Source organism: Phycomyces blakesleeanus (genome assembly GCF_001638985.1).
Source record: "Phycomyces blakesleeanus NRRL 1555(-) unplaced genomic scaffold PHYBLscaffold_2, whole genome shotgun sequence".
Taxonomy (NCBI): domain Eukaryota; kingdom Fungi; phylum Mucoromycota; class Mucoromycetes; order Mucorales; family Phycomycetaceae; genus Phycomyces; species Phycomyces blakesleeanus.
The window spans coordinates 2,612,393-2,628,552 of record NW_017265135.1 but is presented as its reverse complement, the minus strand read 5'-3'; the positions used below and the strand labels follow the sequence as shown (position 1 = coordinate 2,628,552).

The 16,160-nt window shown below is 34.5% G+C and overlaps 7 protein-coding genes across 7 annotated transcripts; 2 read left to right on the top strand and 5 right to left on the bottom strand.

The window, feature by feature from the left end:
- Nucleotides 1-109: 109 nt before the first annotated feature.
- Nucleotides 110-697, bottom strand: PHYBLDRAFT_162950 (hypothetical protein; the record flags this gene model as incomplete). The annotated part of the gene is made up of 3 exons (XM_018434710.1): nucleotides 110-414; nucleotides 487-583; nucleotides 662-697. 3 exons carry the CDS (start codon nucleotides 695-697, stop codon nucleotides 110-112), a joined length of 438 nt encoding a protein of 145 aa, XP_018297936.1.
- A 2,172-nt stretch (nucleotides 698-2,869) lies between these two features.
- PHYBLDRAFT_139906 (hypothetical protein) lies at nucleotides 2,870-3,814 on the bottom strand (the record flags this gene model as incomplete). Its single annotated transcript, XM_018430303.1, has 4 exons — nucleotides 2,870-3,068; nucleotides 3,176-3,227; nucleotides 3,283-3,331; nucleotides 3,536-3,814. 4 exons carry the CDS (start codon nucleotides 3,812-3,814, stop codon nucleotides 2,870-2,872), a joined length of 579 nt encoding a protein of 192 aa, XP_018297935.1.
- An 834-nt stretch (nucleotides 3,815-4,648) lies between these two features.
- On the bottom strand, nucleotides 4,649-7,263 carry PHYBLDRAFT_58937 (C2H2-type zinc finger transcription factor; the record flags this gene model as incomplete). Its single annotated transcript, XM_018440407.1, has 6 exons — nucleotides 4,649-5,052; nucleotides 5,144-5,267; nucleotides 5,353-5,531; nucleotides 5,670-6,189; nucleotides 6,326-7,051; nucleotides 7,132-7,263. 6 exons carry the CDS (start codon nucleotides 7,261-7,263, stop codon nucleotides 4,649-4,651), a joined length of 2,085 nt encoding a protein of 694 aa, XP_018297934.1.
- Nucleotides 7,264-8,291: 1,028 nt separating this feature from the next.
- On the bottom strand, nucleotides 8,292-9,362 carry PHYBLDRAFT_162947 (hypothetical protein; the record flags this gene model as incomplete). Its single annotated transcript, XM_018434709.1, has 5 exons — nucleotides 8,292-8,339; nucleotides 8,449-8,549; nucleotides 8,621-8,876; nucleotides 8,957-9,085; nucleotides 9,267-9,362. The coding sequence occupies 5 exons, from the start codon at nucleotides 9,360-9,362 to the stop codon at nucleotides 8,292-8,294; spliced, it is 630 nt and encodes a 209-aa protein (XP_018297933.1).
- A 270-nt stretch (nucleotides 9,363-9,632) lies between these two features.
- On the top strand, nucleotides 9,633-10,744 carry NDUFA1 (NADH dehydrogenase 1 alpha subcomplex subunit 1 NDUFA1). The gene is made up of 5 exons (XM_018440052.1): nucleotides 9,633-9,738; nucleotides 9,865-9,969; nucleotides 10,155-10,238; nucleotides 10,421-10,458; nucleotides 10,557-10,744. The coding sequence occupies exons 1-5, from the start codon at nucleotides 9,736-9,738 to the stop codon at nucleotides 10,588-10,590; spliced, it is 264 nt and encodes an 87-aa protein (XP_018297932.1). The 5' UTR covers nucleotides 9,633-9,735; the 3' UTR covers nucleotides 10,591-10,744.
- A 1,997-nt stretch (nucleotides 10,745-12,741) lies between these two features.
- PHYBLDRAFT_58935 (hypothetical protein) lies at nucleotides 12,742-13,708 on the bottom strand (the record flags this gene model as incomplete). The annotated part of the gene is made up of 4 exons (XM_018440406.1): nucleotides 12,742-12,851; nucleotides 12,906-12,931; nucleotides 13,405-13,423; nucleotides 13,474-13,708. The coding sequence occupies 4 exons, from the start codon at nucleotides 13,706-13,708 to the stop codon at nucleotides 12,742-12,744; spliced, it is 390 nt and encodes a 129-aa protein (XP_018297931.1).
- An 877-nt stretch (nucleotides 13,709-14,585) lies between these two features.
- On the top strand, nucleotides 14,586-15,493 carry PHYBLDRAFT_162945 (hypothetical protein; the record flags this gene model as incomplete). The annotated part of the gene is made up of 2 exons (XM_018434708.1): nucleotides 14,586-14,622; nucleotides 15,198-15,493. 2 exons carry the CDS (start codon nucleotides 14,586-14,588, stop codon nucleotides 15,491-15,493), a joined length of 333 nt encoding a protein of 110 aa, XP_018297930.1.
- Between the last annotated feature and the right edge of the window lie 667 nt (nucleotides 15,494-16,160).

Here is a 16,160-nt window from a genome sequence, read left to right as displayed (position 1 = left end):
TATTAGTTAAAGAACTACGAAATATGTTGAATAAAGATGTTGCGTATGATGATTTTTTTAAAAAAAAGACAAAAAAAATAGAATCTAGAGAGAAAGGATTATTGTTATTTTAAGCAAGGAGACGGTAGACGGTATGGAAGGAAGCAGCCAAGTTGGCCAACAAGCTGAGCTGACCGGCGGCACCAGGAATACGCTTAGCAGGTTGACCGGTAGTGTAACCACTGACATAGATGAAACGGCCGATCAACCAGGCAGCACCGGAGGAGGTGGCAATGATAGGATGGCTGATACCACCCATCAACAAGAGAGTGATATAAATGGGGAAGAACTCAAGGGTGTTCTGATGGGCGCGTTGAGTGCAGTTGAAGATGTTCTTCTTGGGGTCCTTCTCTGCTTCAGCCTTCTCAGCATATGCTACATAATAGTAAAATCAACGGTTAATAAACAAATTTACATAATCAATAAATCAATCGGTACGATTCTTACCATAGGGATAGGGAACACCTGCGGCCTTACGAGCGCTACCAACCTTGATGGAGAGAGAGGCAAGGTAGATAACACTGGTGAGGGCAGTAGCAAGGACCTAGATTTTCAAATAATGTTAATAATGATGTATAGGTAAGCCTTTATTTTTCTGTCTGTTTATTTGGTTTAAACATACGTAGCCGTATTGGGAGGGAATGGTGATGCTAGACATGCTTTAGAAGTTGGGTAAAAGTGATTAAAATGATGATGATACTAATATTTTTTTTTCTTTGGAGGTTTTGAAGTCCCAATATTATATACCAGCATTAGCACGGTGTACAAATCCAGAACGGGATAAGAGGCTTACGCCGCCTTGCGTAATCCTTTGCGTGTCTTCAAATTAAAAGGGTTGCGGACCAAGCAAAGGTTACCAAGTCTCCAATAAAAATTATATTAATATTTAGCCAATAAAATCAACTAGCTTAAGCTCAGGTTTTTCTTTGTTCACACCTCAATCTTTAGACTGAGCCTAAAGAATAAAAACAGTAAGAATGAACTACTTTTATATTTAATATTATTATTTCGAGAATACACGTTTCATAACCCGTGTAGTAAAAGAGGCCTGTCAAGCTACAAATTGAAAATTCATTAAATATTAATAAACATCTGCTGTATTACAACTGTGTGTCAATTATCGATACTTGCAACAACAACAGTAACACCGAAACCCCTCTTTTTCTCTCCTCTGTCTCATCTTGGCGTTTACTTGCTCCAAAAGTATAAATCAGCCAAGCGAATTATTACTTATTTATGATGTTACAAAACAACTATACTTCTGTCAAAAAATGGAATATATCAGTGGGCTCGTTGAATCTTCTTCACAATTCTAAAAATTTCACTTCCCCCCTCTCTGAACCAGCAATTTGATTATCAATATTATTATTTTTACAAAATCAAGTCATGAAACAAGGCTTCTGGTGATGTAGTAACATGAAAGTTATGTATCAGTCGCTTTACTTCATTTGAATTTACTTATCTGGTTCGTCGAGTAATACAAAAAATTAAGAGCATATCTTCCCTCTGTCTCTATAATTAATCTTTAGTCTTTTATTTTTCTATCCATCATCAATCATTCGTCATTTATTTTGTTGTCCATTAAAGATCCCTATTATATCTTGCCTTCTCCCAGGGCAAGGTTGAACTATGATGATTCATAAATAGCAATGACAACATTTATTGTTGTTAATGCCCACATAAATGCATTTGCTTTGTTGTCATTGTTAATTTGCCTAGATTGTGCAGAATTGCTTACTTTTTAATATCATTTAAGCATCTGATAACATTATTCAATCTTGCAAACCACTCTTGTCTGTCGAAAAAGAAGATAAACGAAAGCCAACCAATTCATATAATTCAAACTTGACCCTTGAAGAAGAAGAAACAAGATACAATAGAATAGGATGCCGTTCATTTTGTCATTTCATCTTCCTCATTATAAAAAAAATTAATACCGAAAGATTTAAAGTCTTTTATATATATGTGCGTTTTATTATCAATTCTTAATGAAGAACATATAGACGGCGATATCGAACTATACTACAATACTTGTGCAAATGAGAATTATTGCTTTTGAACTCACGAATTTTGAACAGATTTTCTACCAACAATTGGTGTGGACAGACCGAGAAGTTTTTTTTAAAAAAAAGTTCAAAATGAACTTGGCAAATCAGATAAAATTTGACTTTGAACTTTTTTTTTGTTAAAAGAAAAGATACGAAAAATTAGTTCAAATGCATACTATATAAAATTTATTCATAAAACCATCTCTCCTACAAAAAACATGCACTTATTTTCAATCCAATCGATAATAGAAGACTAGTTAGTCAGATTTGCCTGAACTTTTTTTTTGTTGAACTTTTCAGTCTGTCCACCCCAAGTTACTTCAAAATAATTTATTCTTAACTGGGTTTTTAACATATTGGAAACTTTGACTAGATATACTTTATATAAAATAAATCATTCATGGTATTCTTTTTCTTCTTCTATTTATTTATTCTTACTGTCACCAACATTTGACTATAAATATATGTGCGTGTGTTTTGGATTCGCGTTATAAAAGACCAATTATAGAAACATAATAGAAAGAGCAAATGTTGATGAAATGAAACTCTAATTCATTTTTTAGCAAAACCATTTCTTTTTGGACGACATCAAGTTCTGAAATGACGATTCTGATTTTGATTTTGATTTTGATTTTTTACTTTTTTTTTTTTAAAAAAAAAAGACTGTAATTTAGCCTTGCTTTATTTGTTATATTATCTTCTTCTTCTTCTGTGAAATGGATAGATAATTATCATATTGTTTAATGTGAATATATATGGAAGAATGCAAATGAGAACTAGAATTACTCGGGTCTTTGTTGACCTCCCAGATTAGTTTCTTGACGGGTGAATTCAAGGTCCCTGTGAGGTACTTCTGTGATACTAATTGCGTGTGATCGGATGTTTTGCCAGATTATGGTAATACTTTGTCCTCTGGATTCCAAGAATCTACTGTGGTTTCGCAGTCTATCCAACAGCCCGTTTTGGCCTTCTTCTGTCTGACTATTTTTATATGTATATTTTATTTGTATATATTTAAAAGACAATTGATTGATTAAATATATATATAAATATATATAGCTATAAATGCAAAATTTATCATGGCTTACCGAATGATGTCCAAAGTATTTACCAATAGGATATTGATCATTTCTCTGATTTCTAATACAGTTATATCAGTCTCTAGAACTCTGTCTGTCTGTCTGTCTATATTTACCAGCTGCTTCCTCGCTCAGCACAGAGGGGATGGTAGAGTTTGGTAAATGCTGAGTAGAATACTCTGGTCTAATTTCATTTATTCATTCATTCATTGCTCTAAATTAGATTGAGATTGTCGATGTTTGTTGTACTTAAGATTGCCTGTTTTCTAAAGTCCCCATCTGGTCCTTGTAGACCAAGAAAGTTAATATCTGCTGGTGAAACGCTTTGATTTCTTTTTTATATAAAAAAAAAAAACAAAAACAATCTACCTTGGATTCATTTATGTGCTGAGGCTGAGATGGTTCCAAATGGTCTAGAGTGCTTGTCTCTGAGTGGGATCCATAGATTCCATTTTGATTAAAGATCGTTCTGTATTCTTGAGTGGCCTCTTGCTCAGTTTCACAAAGTGGATCAGGGGTCCAGCTGGGATCGTATGGATTGTCTTCCTGGGATGCTCTTTGCCATAGACCAGTATCATTGTATTGGTAATCTCTACTTAGATAGCCATCTCTTACAGTAGGCATCAGAAGAGGAGGAGTCTTTGGCATTCTTTACCCAATCCTTTATACAATTTAAGCTGTACTATATATGTATGTATATCTCCTAAAATAATAGAAAATATATATAAAAGCAAGATGCTCAGTATATACTTTAGAATAGGTACTTTGTACTATTTCTCTGGTTAATTAAAAAAAAAACGTTTTGCGTCACACCATGTTTTATAATCGTACTTCTTGTACGCTTATATTTATGACTTTTGAAATTATGAAATCGTGAATTTGTCTATTTGGGAATTTTATAAATTGATTTAAATTTCAGAGATAAGTGGCCTTGTCAAGTCCTGTCAAATATATATTTTATATATAAATATATATATAAATATATATATAAATATATATATAAATATATATATAAATATATATATATATATAGAGAGAGATAGTACTTTATGGTAAACTGCACAATACAAACAAAAAAATGTTACAAGGGCATGGTATAAAGAAAAGGAATATAGAGAGAAAATAGAGGAAAAAAAACAATAAAATAAAAGTAAAAATAAAAAATAAAATAAAATAAAATAAAATAAAATAAAATAAAATAAAATAAAATAAAATAAAATAAAACAAAAAACATACAGCTCAAGCCAATACATATGTCTTCCAACCCTCTTTTATAGCAGTTGCTTCTCCTTATTTCAAAGGGCAAGAAGACAAATGTAAGGCACAAATGAATTTTTGGGATGCAATATATAAAAAAATAAAAATAAAATAAAGAGAAAGATAAAGAGAGAGAGAGAAGAAGTATGCTATTTTGTTATTTTTGTTTCTTGTTCTTCTTGTATAGTTGATAGATTATACTACTCTTTCTTTTTCTTCTTCTTCTTAAAAGGTCTCCCTCTCATTGGGCCAAGCCAGAAGCATAGATTCTGAGCGAGAAATATTGTCAGAAGAAGAGTGTAAATGTCCATCAGAAATATTTGATGTAACACCAGTAACACCATTGGTGGCTGTGATAGCTGTGGTAGTAGAAGTAGTAGTAGTAGACGAATTGGTGGTTGTGTCCATTGCCTCTCCAAAGAGAGCTCTTGGTGGACTTGTCTCCAGACCAGACAATCCTCCTGCTCGATCGTCTGTTATGTCATGGCTGCGCTCGTGTTTGCGCAGGGATCTCATGTGGTAGTAAGCCTTGCCACATTCTTTGAATCCACACAAATAAGGCCGGATGTTGGAATGGATTTTGGCGTGAGTGGTGAGAGAATCAGGGCGAGAGAATCTTTTACCACAGTCTACAAAATCACATTTTTTTTTGAAGTTAATTTTTTTTCTGTTTTCTTTTTTTGACTGAAATATAATAATTAACAGAAAATCAATTAATACCTGGTTCAACGCATACAAAAGGTCTTTCGCCAGTGTGGGTACGAAGATGGTTGTGCATCTTGTGGCGCTTGGTGAATGCCTTTTGTCGACGAGAACAGTCTTTCCAGCCACAGAAATAAAGAGCCTTTAAAAAAAAATTGCAGGTCATTAATTATTATCCAATTGAAATCACATACATTAATATAAATTTATATTGTAATATATTGTACCTTGCCGCTGCGGATATGCTCTTCTTTTACATGGTTGATGAGCGCTTCGAGGTTATTGAGTTCAAGCGAACAATCAGCCCACAGACATTGTCGTTTCTCTTCTTCCTCTTCCTCCTCCTCCTCTTGATCTGCCTGGTCATCAGTATCAGCAGTGTGAATATCTGTCATCATGCGGCTAGCTAAATTATGTCAAGTATAAATTAGATATATAAAAAACAAAAGAGGACAATTGAAAATCATTGTACACAAAGACACAGATCTATAAATAATAATTGTTTCCTTCCCAAAAAAAATAATAATAATTCATGAAAGTTTACCTTCGTTGGAATCTTCAGCAGCAGATTTCATAGCATCAACTGCTCGTTTTTCTTGTTCAAGTTCCATCACACGTTCAAGTAATTGCTCATGCGACAACAATTCGAGTTCGGCCGAAAGCGGGCTATTGATTGATGGTGAAGAGCATTCGATGAGTCTCTTTTCAAATTCACTCAGGTTGGGCGAAGGCGGTAACTCAAGTCTACCCAGAGACCGGTGTCGCTTGGCCTTGAGCATCTTTCTGAACTTTGCCTGGGGTATCTCTAGATTGATATCCTTGATATCGTTGGGCATATCCTTTGACTTTGCATTATAAGGAGTGGAGACGGTGTGACGCCGAGGAAGGGGGCGACGACCGGCTGATTTACGAGACACATCCTGGGGTTCGGATTGATCGTTGTTATTGGGATTGGGATTGGGATTGTTGTTAGTAGAGTTGCCTGATGGAGTTTGGTGGGAGATTGATGGACAGAGGCTCAATTGACTGATTTCATGAGTAGGAACGGTAGGGATAGAGTTGTCCTATAAGAAATAACAACAATAGAAGAGATAGTTTAACACATACACGCACATACGAACACAACCAAAAAAAAATGAAATAGAAAAACGAAATTATACTATAAAAGAAGGCCATATTATTATCATTATTGTTATATACTTTGTGAATGAGATGGGCTTGAGTTGAGCCAAACAAGGCTTGGGTGTCAGGATAACCAAGTCCGTGTGGAGAAGGAGGCAGAGAGGTGTCGATGAGGTTGGGTACCATGGCAAAGGTAGAGGGATATATTGTCTGATTGCCTTGCATGTCCATCATCGGTTGGCCATCAAACGATTGAAAGTAGTCTAGATCCATAGGAAAATGAACTGTGGGAGTGGATCTGCCGAGGATCAGATCCTCGGATTGCATATAAGGGTACATTGGGTTTGTCTTGTCAAACATCTCGGATGAGCCGGTTGTCATGGGTGTGAGGTTTGGAAAGCTAGCCATGGGAGAATAGCCACCTCCACCAAGCTTAGGGTGCATTCCAGTTGCCCGATGATTATGATTAGGATTATGATGATGATCCATCGAGAGGTGGACGGGGTAGCCTTCATAGCCCGATGCCTGGCTTTTGACAATGGGTGCAGGCGTGATGTGCATAGCTGGCTCTTGTTGGAAGCCATGTTCAAGACCAAACATAGGCGTGTGTTGGGGAGCAGGTGGTTTGGGGTAATGACTAGTACTACTACTAGCAGTGCTACTAGTGCTACTATTGGCCTGGTCAATGGCCGTCTTTAGATAGGGCGAGGAATGGTCGATCGTCAGGGAGGGATTGTGTAGCGGAAGGACATAGTGATTGAACTGCTGCGACGGAACGGACGGGTGGCTCAGTGCCATGTGGGACTAGGAATTGAGTTTAGGTACTTTATACTTCTTTAACATAATATATATATATAATTGTGTTGGTTTGGTTATCGTTTTACCCCCTCAAATTCAGACCCAAAGATATCTTGTTGGCCGGGCATCATTTGGTTGCCGTAGGATGCCTTTGGGCTAGTGTTGTTAACTCTGCCGCCTCCAGACCCAGTCATTGGAGCAAAATCAGTTGTGTTCATTCGGACAAATATATTATATATGTATATAAGATATACGCACGCACGCAGGTACACACACAGAGAGAAGAAAGGTTCAAAGTAGATATGGTTTACTTTGCGGAGTTAAGGAAGCGGCTTTGAGGGTTTAAAAAAAACAAAACCTGAGGGAATAAACTACAAACTAAAGGAATCTACCATCAAGTCAATTGTTATTTATGATTGCAGTTGGTAATGACAAAGTCTTTGAGAATCTTGTCTAGCTTCTTGTACCTCAGAGCCTGGAAGAAAGAAAGCACAAACAGAAAAGAAAAGGGTTACAAATAGGCGTATTTCTTCTTCTTCTTCTTTTTTGTCTTTGATTATGGCTTGTGCATACAATATTAAATCAATAAAGAAAAAGAAAAAGATGTCAAACGACGCCGCTCTTCTAAAAAAATGAAAAGAATATAAAATATATATAAAAGAGAGAAAGAGAGAAAGAGAGAGAGTAGAAGAGAAAGAAAGAAGAAGAGAAAGAAGGAAGAGAAGAGAGACGAATAGGAAATGGCCGGGAGGTTAGAAAGGTAAAACACACACACACACAAAAAAACGGTCGAGTTGTGCCAAAATAGTCTCGGTTTGGAAGAGAACAAAAAAGTCTTCTCTTTTTCTATATGTTGCACATTTTACCGGTTGCTTACTTTATAGAACCTTCAACCCAAACCTGCCCTGGGTACTTCTTCAGATATTCTTTTGAAAGCTATGAATTCCAAAAGATTTGAAGAGGCTCAACAGGTGTTTGGTTCAAGACGAGTACCCAAAAACCACACCAAGCTTATGGTATTCCTGTTACACTAACGCAGTACAAAGGGGAACATGCAATTTATGTTATGCGATTGAGAAAGAGCCAATACTATTTTTCCTCTCCTGCTTCATCTATCACCCAAGCCCTTTTGTCATGTTTGGACTATGGTACTCCCCCAATTCGACTTCCGTGTATATATACTTATATTATATACATTATATATATACATATATTATTCATTCTTTTATTTTTAAGCCATCTTATTTTAGAGCAATTTAAGCTTACGGTACAAATGGTTTTTTGGTAAACCCACCTAAATAAAGAATAGCAACAATAGCAGCAGTAACAAAAATAAAATAAAGGAATCAATTTTCCAGAAGAATTTTGAAAAAAAAGTATTCTGATTAATTTTATTGGCTTACCACATTCCAGTAGTCTCCATTAATCGATTCCACAAACAGTGAAGCACTACCTTGGATACCATATCCACCAGCCTTATCAAATGGCTCACCCGATCTAACATCTAAATCATTCATCCATAAATAAATAAAATCTCAATCTTAATCTCAAATACACTCAGAAACCATTTCTTACACGCTTCCTGTACAACCTTATCGATGATCGAAAAGGTAACACTTGTATTTTCCACAAAACCACTTTGACTGTACCCCTCCTTCTCTTTCTTCAAAATCTGAACAGCTGTCAACACTGTGTGGGTTTGGCCGCTCAATTGGCCAATCATATCCAAAGCCTCCTGCTCTGACCGAGGTTTTTCCAGAATCTTGCCCTGGATTACCACCACAGTATCAGCACCGATCACAATATCAGCTTCCTCTAGGCTTGTTTCGGTCTGTTTTCTTGATCAAATCAGATTCTCGGTTCTTTCTTCTTGTCAACATGACATTTGCTATATATATATATATTTATTACCTTGCAACGACCAAACACTTCAATAGCCTTCATTAGAGCAGTATCTGCTACATACTCTTCAGATGTTTTATAGTTGGCTGGATTATTCTCATCTGGTGCCAAAGTAGTCACAACATCAAACGCCAGACCCTACACACACATATATATATATATTTTTGTAGACATATTCATATATTCACACATTCAAAAGAAACACACACACACACACCAACTTTGCACAATAAATGATAACCAGTTCTTTCTCTCTCCTTTGGCTCTTGTATTTTTACCCCAAGAATAACCAATGTAATTATTATGGATAGCATCTTACCATATCTTCCATTATTTCCTTTCTGCGAGGAGAGGCAGAAGCTAAGACGAGTCTCTTGCCTTTGATATTATCCCACAGCGGTAATTCCAGTCCCATGATATCTTTAATACACTATCTGGTGTACTTTTTATATTTATTTATTTATTTATATCGTTTTAAAATCAATAAGAAAATACAAGCGTGTCTATTAAACTGGCTTTATGTACATGTATATATGTATGCTAAAGAATGAGAAATAAAAGAAATAATTTTTTTTTATAAAATTAAATAAAATATAAAATAGGAATGGCGGTGGAGAAAAGAACCTTGACGTCATCAAACCCTCTGTTGGCCCTGCTGTGTTTTGGTGTAGGTTTCTTCAGCAGCTTTTTTTTTCCTGCTCGTCATTGATATAGATTTCAATCACCCCATCCACCCCCCCTTCTCTTTTTTTTTTCTCTTTAATTCAACTCCCCCTCTCTTATTCGACATGGTAAGAATGAGGAAGATTATACATTTCTCTCTCTTTGAAGACACGCGACAAATGAATGATAGGAGAAAAACAAAATAGAATATTGAAAATGTAAATTATATATCTTTTTTCCAAATGTAATTGTAGCCTGTCCCATTCGAGTCGTTCCTGCCATTTGTCATTATTGCCAGTTTCTACTGTGTAACTGCATCTGGTTTGTCTGTTGCTAGATATTACTCAAACGACAAGAAGGTATTATTATATTTTATTTTTATTTTATATATATATATATATATATATATATATATATATTTTAAGAAAAAGTTATAAAATCTATATATATTCGTGTGCCTGTGCATATGCCTGTATATAATAATAATAATAATAATAATAATAATAATAATAATAACAATTTTTTTTTGGATATTTCTTTACAGCCTACTAGATACGGTCTTGATACCTGGGAGAGACAAATGATGGAGCGTGATCGTCGCCTTACTGGATCTAAGCGTGGACAATCTGTAAGCAAAACGAAGAAGAAAAAGAAGAAGAAAAAGAAGAAGAAAAGAGAAACAAAATTGGATAAAGAAAGAGAAAAGAGAAAGCGAAAAAAAATATATATCACATCTGGATAAATGGGACTGTGTAGTATGTATGTGTGTACTGATGACATTTTATTTTTATTTTTATTTGTGATTTATAGTCAGAGGCTGTTGCTCCTGCTATTTTCTCCACCAACAGGTAAATTGAATTATAAGAAACGAATGAATATAGAGCATGCACGAGAGTTTATTAGGTGCGATTATATGATATTTACTAACTATTTTAATTTGCATTAGCGTTTGGTACTTGGAGAAGACCAGAACTCACTAAACAGAATATGCAAAAATGCTGGGTAGAGAAATAAAAAATACGAAAAAAAGAAAGTATCATGAATGAGAACTTACATTGAATCAATACCTGAGTGTTCTTGGATTTGTGTCGAATATTTGAATGGAGCAACATCAACAACATCATCATCACCAACAAAAACAGCAAAAAATTATATTTATGTGGTATTGTAGGGTAGCGAAGAGATACAGTGGATCAAATCAATTCATTGTAATGGATAATCTCGATACTCCACTGGCAGTCATTTTGAATTCGAGGATCTTGTGTTATATATATATGAATGTGTGAACGTGTGTGTAGGTATTATCTTACTATATACGTTGGAATAATGCACGTATAAAATGATTTGAATGCCTGGATCTTATAATATCTGTGTGTCTCAATTGTTTATCCAACAAGGATTTACCCATCGTGCTCAAAATGAAGACTGGATGTTACTTTTCTTGGCTAGTGCTTGTTGTTGGGGATGTCAACAGATGAGAGCGGTCACGGTATGACAGGCACACATTGCTCATGCGCACTTGAAATAGACATCTATTTTTGTCGTCATGGAAACAAATAAACCAAAAATAAAATACATAAAAGAAAGCCCAATGTTGATAAGCAACACTTACATCCACTGATATTTAAATAATTTATATTTTGATAAGAAACGCCGACCAAGATGTGCAGTCACGCTCCACAATGTTTCATACATTTGTAATTGTTAGTGTTTCAAGTTTTAATAATACAAAAAGGCAAATTTATAAATACATTATATAAACTTTAGATCTTATGAGAAGAAGGCTGTAGAGGTGTTTGATCTTTAAAAAAATAACCATAAAGAAAGTAATAGCACGACTAATATTTAATTGTGTAGACTTGGACAATAATTACAGCTTGTAGTAAACATTTTATGTTTCTTAACTAAAGTGGTCTGTAAACTTCATATCTAATATTACTAATAGCAATAATGCCAGTTTATATTGTGAAATTACCTTTGTATCATCTAAAGCTGTTCAAAGTTACTACGTATACATATATCTATTTCCAAGCTTCCCATAAGAATATCATGTGTGCTTAATGTGGTTTAAAGCAAACTTTTTTTAGCAGACCAGTACTAAAAATTTCTGATATGATAAGATTGCTTCCATTATGGATACCATACAGTTGTGCTGTGGTTTGCACTGTTTTTTTTTATTCTTTCTTTCTATTTTTTTTCAAAGACAACCCCCTTACCTTCCTTTAATCTTTAGTATTTTTCCTTTCTTTAACCAAGAATGAAATGAGATTGCCAGAATATTAATGTATTCTGTCCTGGCTAGCAGTATTGGTGCTTAACATCTTTAATATACCAAATCTCCGGCTTCAGGAACAGCCCTAAATATGAGGTGATCTCCATCATAACCACCACCACCACCACCCAGCCTTCTTATAGACACAGTATATGATTATTTGTAATCCTGCTCAAATTTCCATAACACACCCCCTTGACGCCACAATTACTCTCGAAACAAAATAAAATAAAGTGCTCATCTTATCAGGCCACATTCTCCACCTAAATTTGTTTGACCAATCTACTCGATTATTAGCCCAACAAAAATCTAAAAAAAATTGTAGGCGTACTTTATTTTTGGTCAAAAGAGACTTGCGTGAAGAAGCATAATCTATAAAGTCAAGTTGCTTGACATACTGATTTACATCCTAGCCAATTGAAATTTCAGTTTCTTACAAAAAAGAAGAAGAAGAAAAATCAAATGGGTCCTTTTGTATGATTATTTCAAAGCAGCTATCTGCCCTTTTAACTATACTTCTCAGTGCTTGAATTGTCTTTCTTGTAACAAAAGATTTACATTACTCTTAACTTTGGCTACTAATTATGCGCACGTTTGGTAGGTTCACTCCAAGATCCTCTCCAATATTTCTGAGGAAAATATTGGATTCCCTTCCCTCTTTTTTTTTGTTTTTTAAAAAAAAGGTGATAGACACCTTGGTATATCCTTTTTATACTTTGTACGGGCTTACAAGAGCTAAATGTGTATTATTTTCCAAATAACTTTATGTGTTTATTTGATAGATATATTAAAGAAAAAGAAGCCAAATACATATATTTAAGGTTGGTGGATTTTTTAGCTCTTTGTTTCGTTTTGTTTGTTATCGAGCGTGTACAACTTTTTGGGAGGTGTAACTATGTTTCCATGCGAGAATAACAAAAAAGGGAACTTGCCGTAACCATGAATAAGTGTCTATCCGTGCCGATAGTTCTTGAATAAACAGTCCAGCATTATTACATTGTGGTTATCGCAATTCATACTTACGTTCTACTAGATACCATGAGATCGCGCTATAATCAATATTTTTTATAAATATTTTTTACTGATATATATTTACCATATGTAGACTCTCTTATCCTTTTCATCAATGAATGGTGACTTTTTAACAAGCTCAAGTCTTTAGCAACAATTAAAAGACAGGTTACCTAAAGCGACCTTTGTATTCGAACTGTCGAGGCTGTCATTCCAATACTCCATCCAAGAACAGAAGAAGAAAATAGGTAGTGTTCTTGCCATGCAAAAATGTATTTGATTCTGTATGTTAACCATTTATGCTATCGCAGTATTAGATTTGCCACTATATATAGTTTTTGTATACATTTACAAAAAAAAAGACTGTCCGTAAATTGGGATTTCCATGGCAACTATTAGGTTATGCTGTATCTTGACAATAGACAAATACGAAAAATATATATAAAAACAAAAAGATCTACGCGAATAATACCATTTTCTATCAGTAACGATCTCATGAAATCTTACTTACCATCGTCGTATCAAATACACTAAATAAATAAATAAAAACACGAAATTATAATAAACTAACAATAGTTACATAAAATGACATAAGTTACTATAGTCACCAGAAAAGGGTATGGTCCCAGCAACTTTGATTGAGTGAAGTTATTGTCATTAAAGAGAATTTTTCTGAGCACTGCCCAAGTTACTGGAGAGATTATGCTCAGAAACCACAGTATACTGTACATTATAATTAACTGAGTAGAATAAAGACAATTTTTTTTGATTGATTCTTTAGCATGGACGGAATACAACCAGAATTCAGCAGACATTATGGGAGAAAGAATAGAACTGACAAAAGACAAACACGTGCGAAAGTTCATGACCAACCTTGTTTTTCTCCAGTTATTCCGAAAATAGTGAAGACTATATTGACGTCAGGAATATTTCCACAAGGTCAGATACAATAATTGATCTGCTAAATGAAGGCACATTAATTCGTACAGCACATGCTTATATAATACTAAATGAGAATAAAATAGAAGGAAAATAAATGGTAGTAAGAGTCTGACAGCTGAAGCTTGCTTTCCACTTCACAGTAGTATATAGGATAGTACTTTTTAAAGAGAGAGAGAGAGAGCGTGCGACCACGTGTCAATGGGGTACCTAAAGGCAAAAAGAGACTTTGATATGAACATTGTTACACCAAGAAACATAAGTTTACTTAAGTCAGCTCTACAAGTACTTACAGAAGCCACGAAAAGAAATTGTGCTTTTGAAGTCGAGTTTTTGGAATATAAAAGGCTGATTGTAACATGATGCACGTCATGTTTGTCGTCTGAATTTAGCCTATAGTTAAAGTTTAGGTAGCAAGGCAACCAAGACAATGTGCAAAACAAAATGATTTGATCGAATGAATTTTTGAATAAATTTAGATAGTACACATATACATGTATACGTTTATATATGTATTTAATATAGCTATAAGGAACTATGAGACCAAAATCTTATATAATTCTAGAAATATTTTCAAATCAAACAAATCCATTATGGCAATTTTTTACTCAAGTACCGTGATCGAGTCGATTTGTATAATTTGTAAAGCTGTAAAACTGTAAATATAGAAAATATGGTATCGGTTTTCAAGGCCTATTCGAAAGTTGTGCGTGGACTAAAGTTTAGTTAATAAGTTTATTATTTACTTACACAATGGAAAAAAAGGCCGATTTTGATAGCAATTTCAAGGGTAATTTTCAAAGGCGATTCTAAGGGTCAGTTTGGATAAAATTTACTTGTATTTATTATCATTATTAAAAGATACGGATTCCAGCAAAGAAAATATTATGATACAAGAACCTATTCTCATTATGATTTGAACTTTTTCAAATAACTCAACTCCCAGAACAATTTGAACACTGATTATTCAACTGCTTCCCTCTTTGTCGACCTTGGTCTCCGTGCTGCATAAAAACTGATATTAATATCCTGTACCAGAAAAGCTTGTGGAGATTGTGAATACCATCTATGAATAAACTATATCCAAGAGGAAATATATATATTTAAAGAAGAAGACTTCTCCAAGTCAATAGAACAATAGAATGAGGATCAGAGGGATAATTCAAACACTTGATGCTACCACCTTCATACTGAAACAAAACCATAAAGCTATTTTTAAAATGTCAAGTTAAATCAGTATCATTAATAACCTTTTTTTCCCCCATATTTTGGTCGAATTAGCAAGTTCTTCTACATTTAGTTCTCTTTACTCAAACATTGGCAGTCAAACTAGTTAGTATTTATATATTTTCTAATTTCCCAAAGTTCCCAAACTTTGCCACTCCTCGTACATCACCAAATTCCAAGCCAACAAAAACCTAACAGAGAACGTATGCATCAAATTTGGTCCTGTTCGTGCCTTGGTTAGGAGCATGGTAAGCTGGTCTGGACCTCACAGCCCATATAATGACCAAATCAAGGGTGTAATAATGAGAAGGCTACTTCGTAAATACAGATTTTATGTTTGTTTGATTGATATATTTAATACGTCCAAGTGTTGGCTTTCATGCTCCAAGATATCTCTTGAGAAGAATAAGCAAGTTAACGATATATACTTATGATAATCTTATTACAATCTTTGAATAATTCAATGAACCATGTTATTATACTTTGTACTTCTTGGTGAGTATAATAAAGCTCTTTACGTTGATCATAAAGACGTTTGGAAGGAGGGAAAAGGTAGGACATTGAAATAATGCCTTTACTTTTGAACTACAACAAAGAACATTCAATCCTCCATAGATGACAGGCCCAAGCAGCTTTAATCCTCCAAAAGTGTACTGAGGCAGTAAATTAGCGCCCATCGGTTAGCCTCATTAGGACTCCGTATATTATTCTCTCTCTCTTACATCTTGCGACATTTATTTCCCAAAACATAATCCATTTTGATGTCAAGTAATATGGCTTCTATTTTTGGTACAACGACTGCAGAAATAGCGGGGTGGGACTAATATTTTGAGAGTCCAAATGTTTAAAGGAATAGAGAGAGAAAAAGCAAAAGAAAGGAAAGTTAGATGTTAGTGCTTCAATTCACTGTCCGCCAATAGAATCTCGAGAGGTGTAGGACTATCTAAAGAGATATTTTATGAATGGTCTCGGCTCTCTTGTCGGCCATCTATGCCGCCTTAATCCGTCTAATGCACCAAGGAGCTTAATGATGAATAATGAAGAAAGAAGATATAACTATTTGTATTTGATGTCTTAAATGATCAAGAAATATGTATTGCC

Coding starts and splice junctions, on each gene's coding strand:
- NDUFA1 (XM_018440052.1), top strand. Junction 10,239..10,420: donor GATCTAAGCGTGGACAATCT/GTAAGCAAAACG, acceptor TGTGATTTATAG/TCAGAGGCTGTTGCTCCTGC. Junction 10,459..10,556: donor GCTATTTTCTCCACCAACAG/GTAAATTGAATT, acceptor AATTTGCATTAG/CGTTTGGTACTTGGAGAAGA.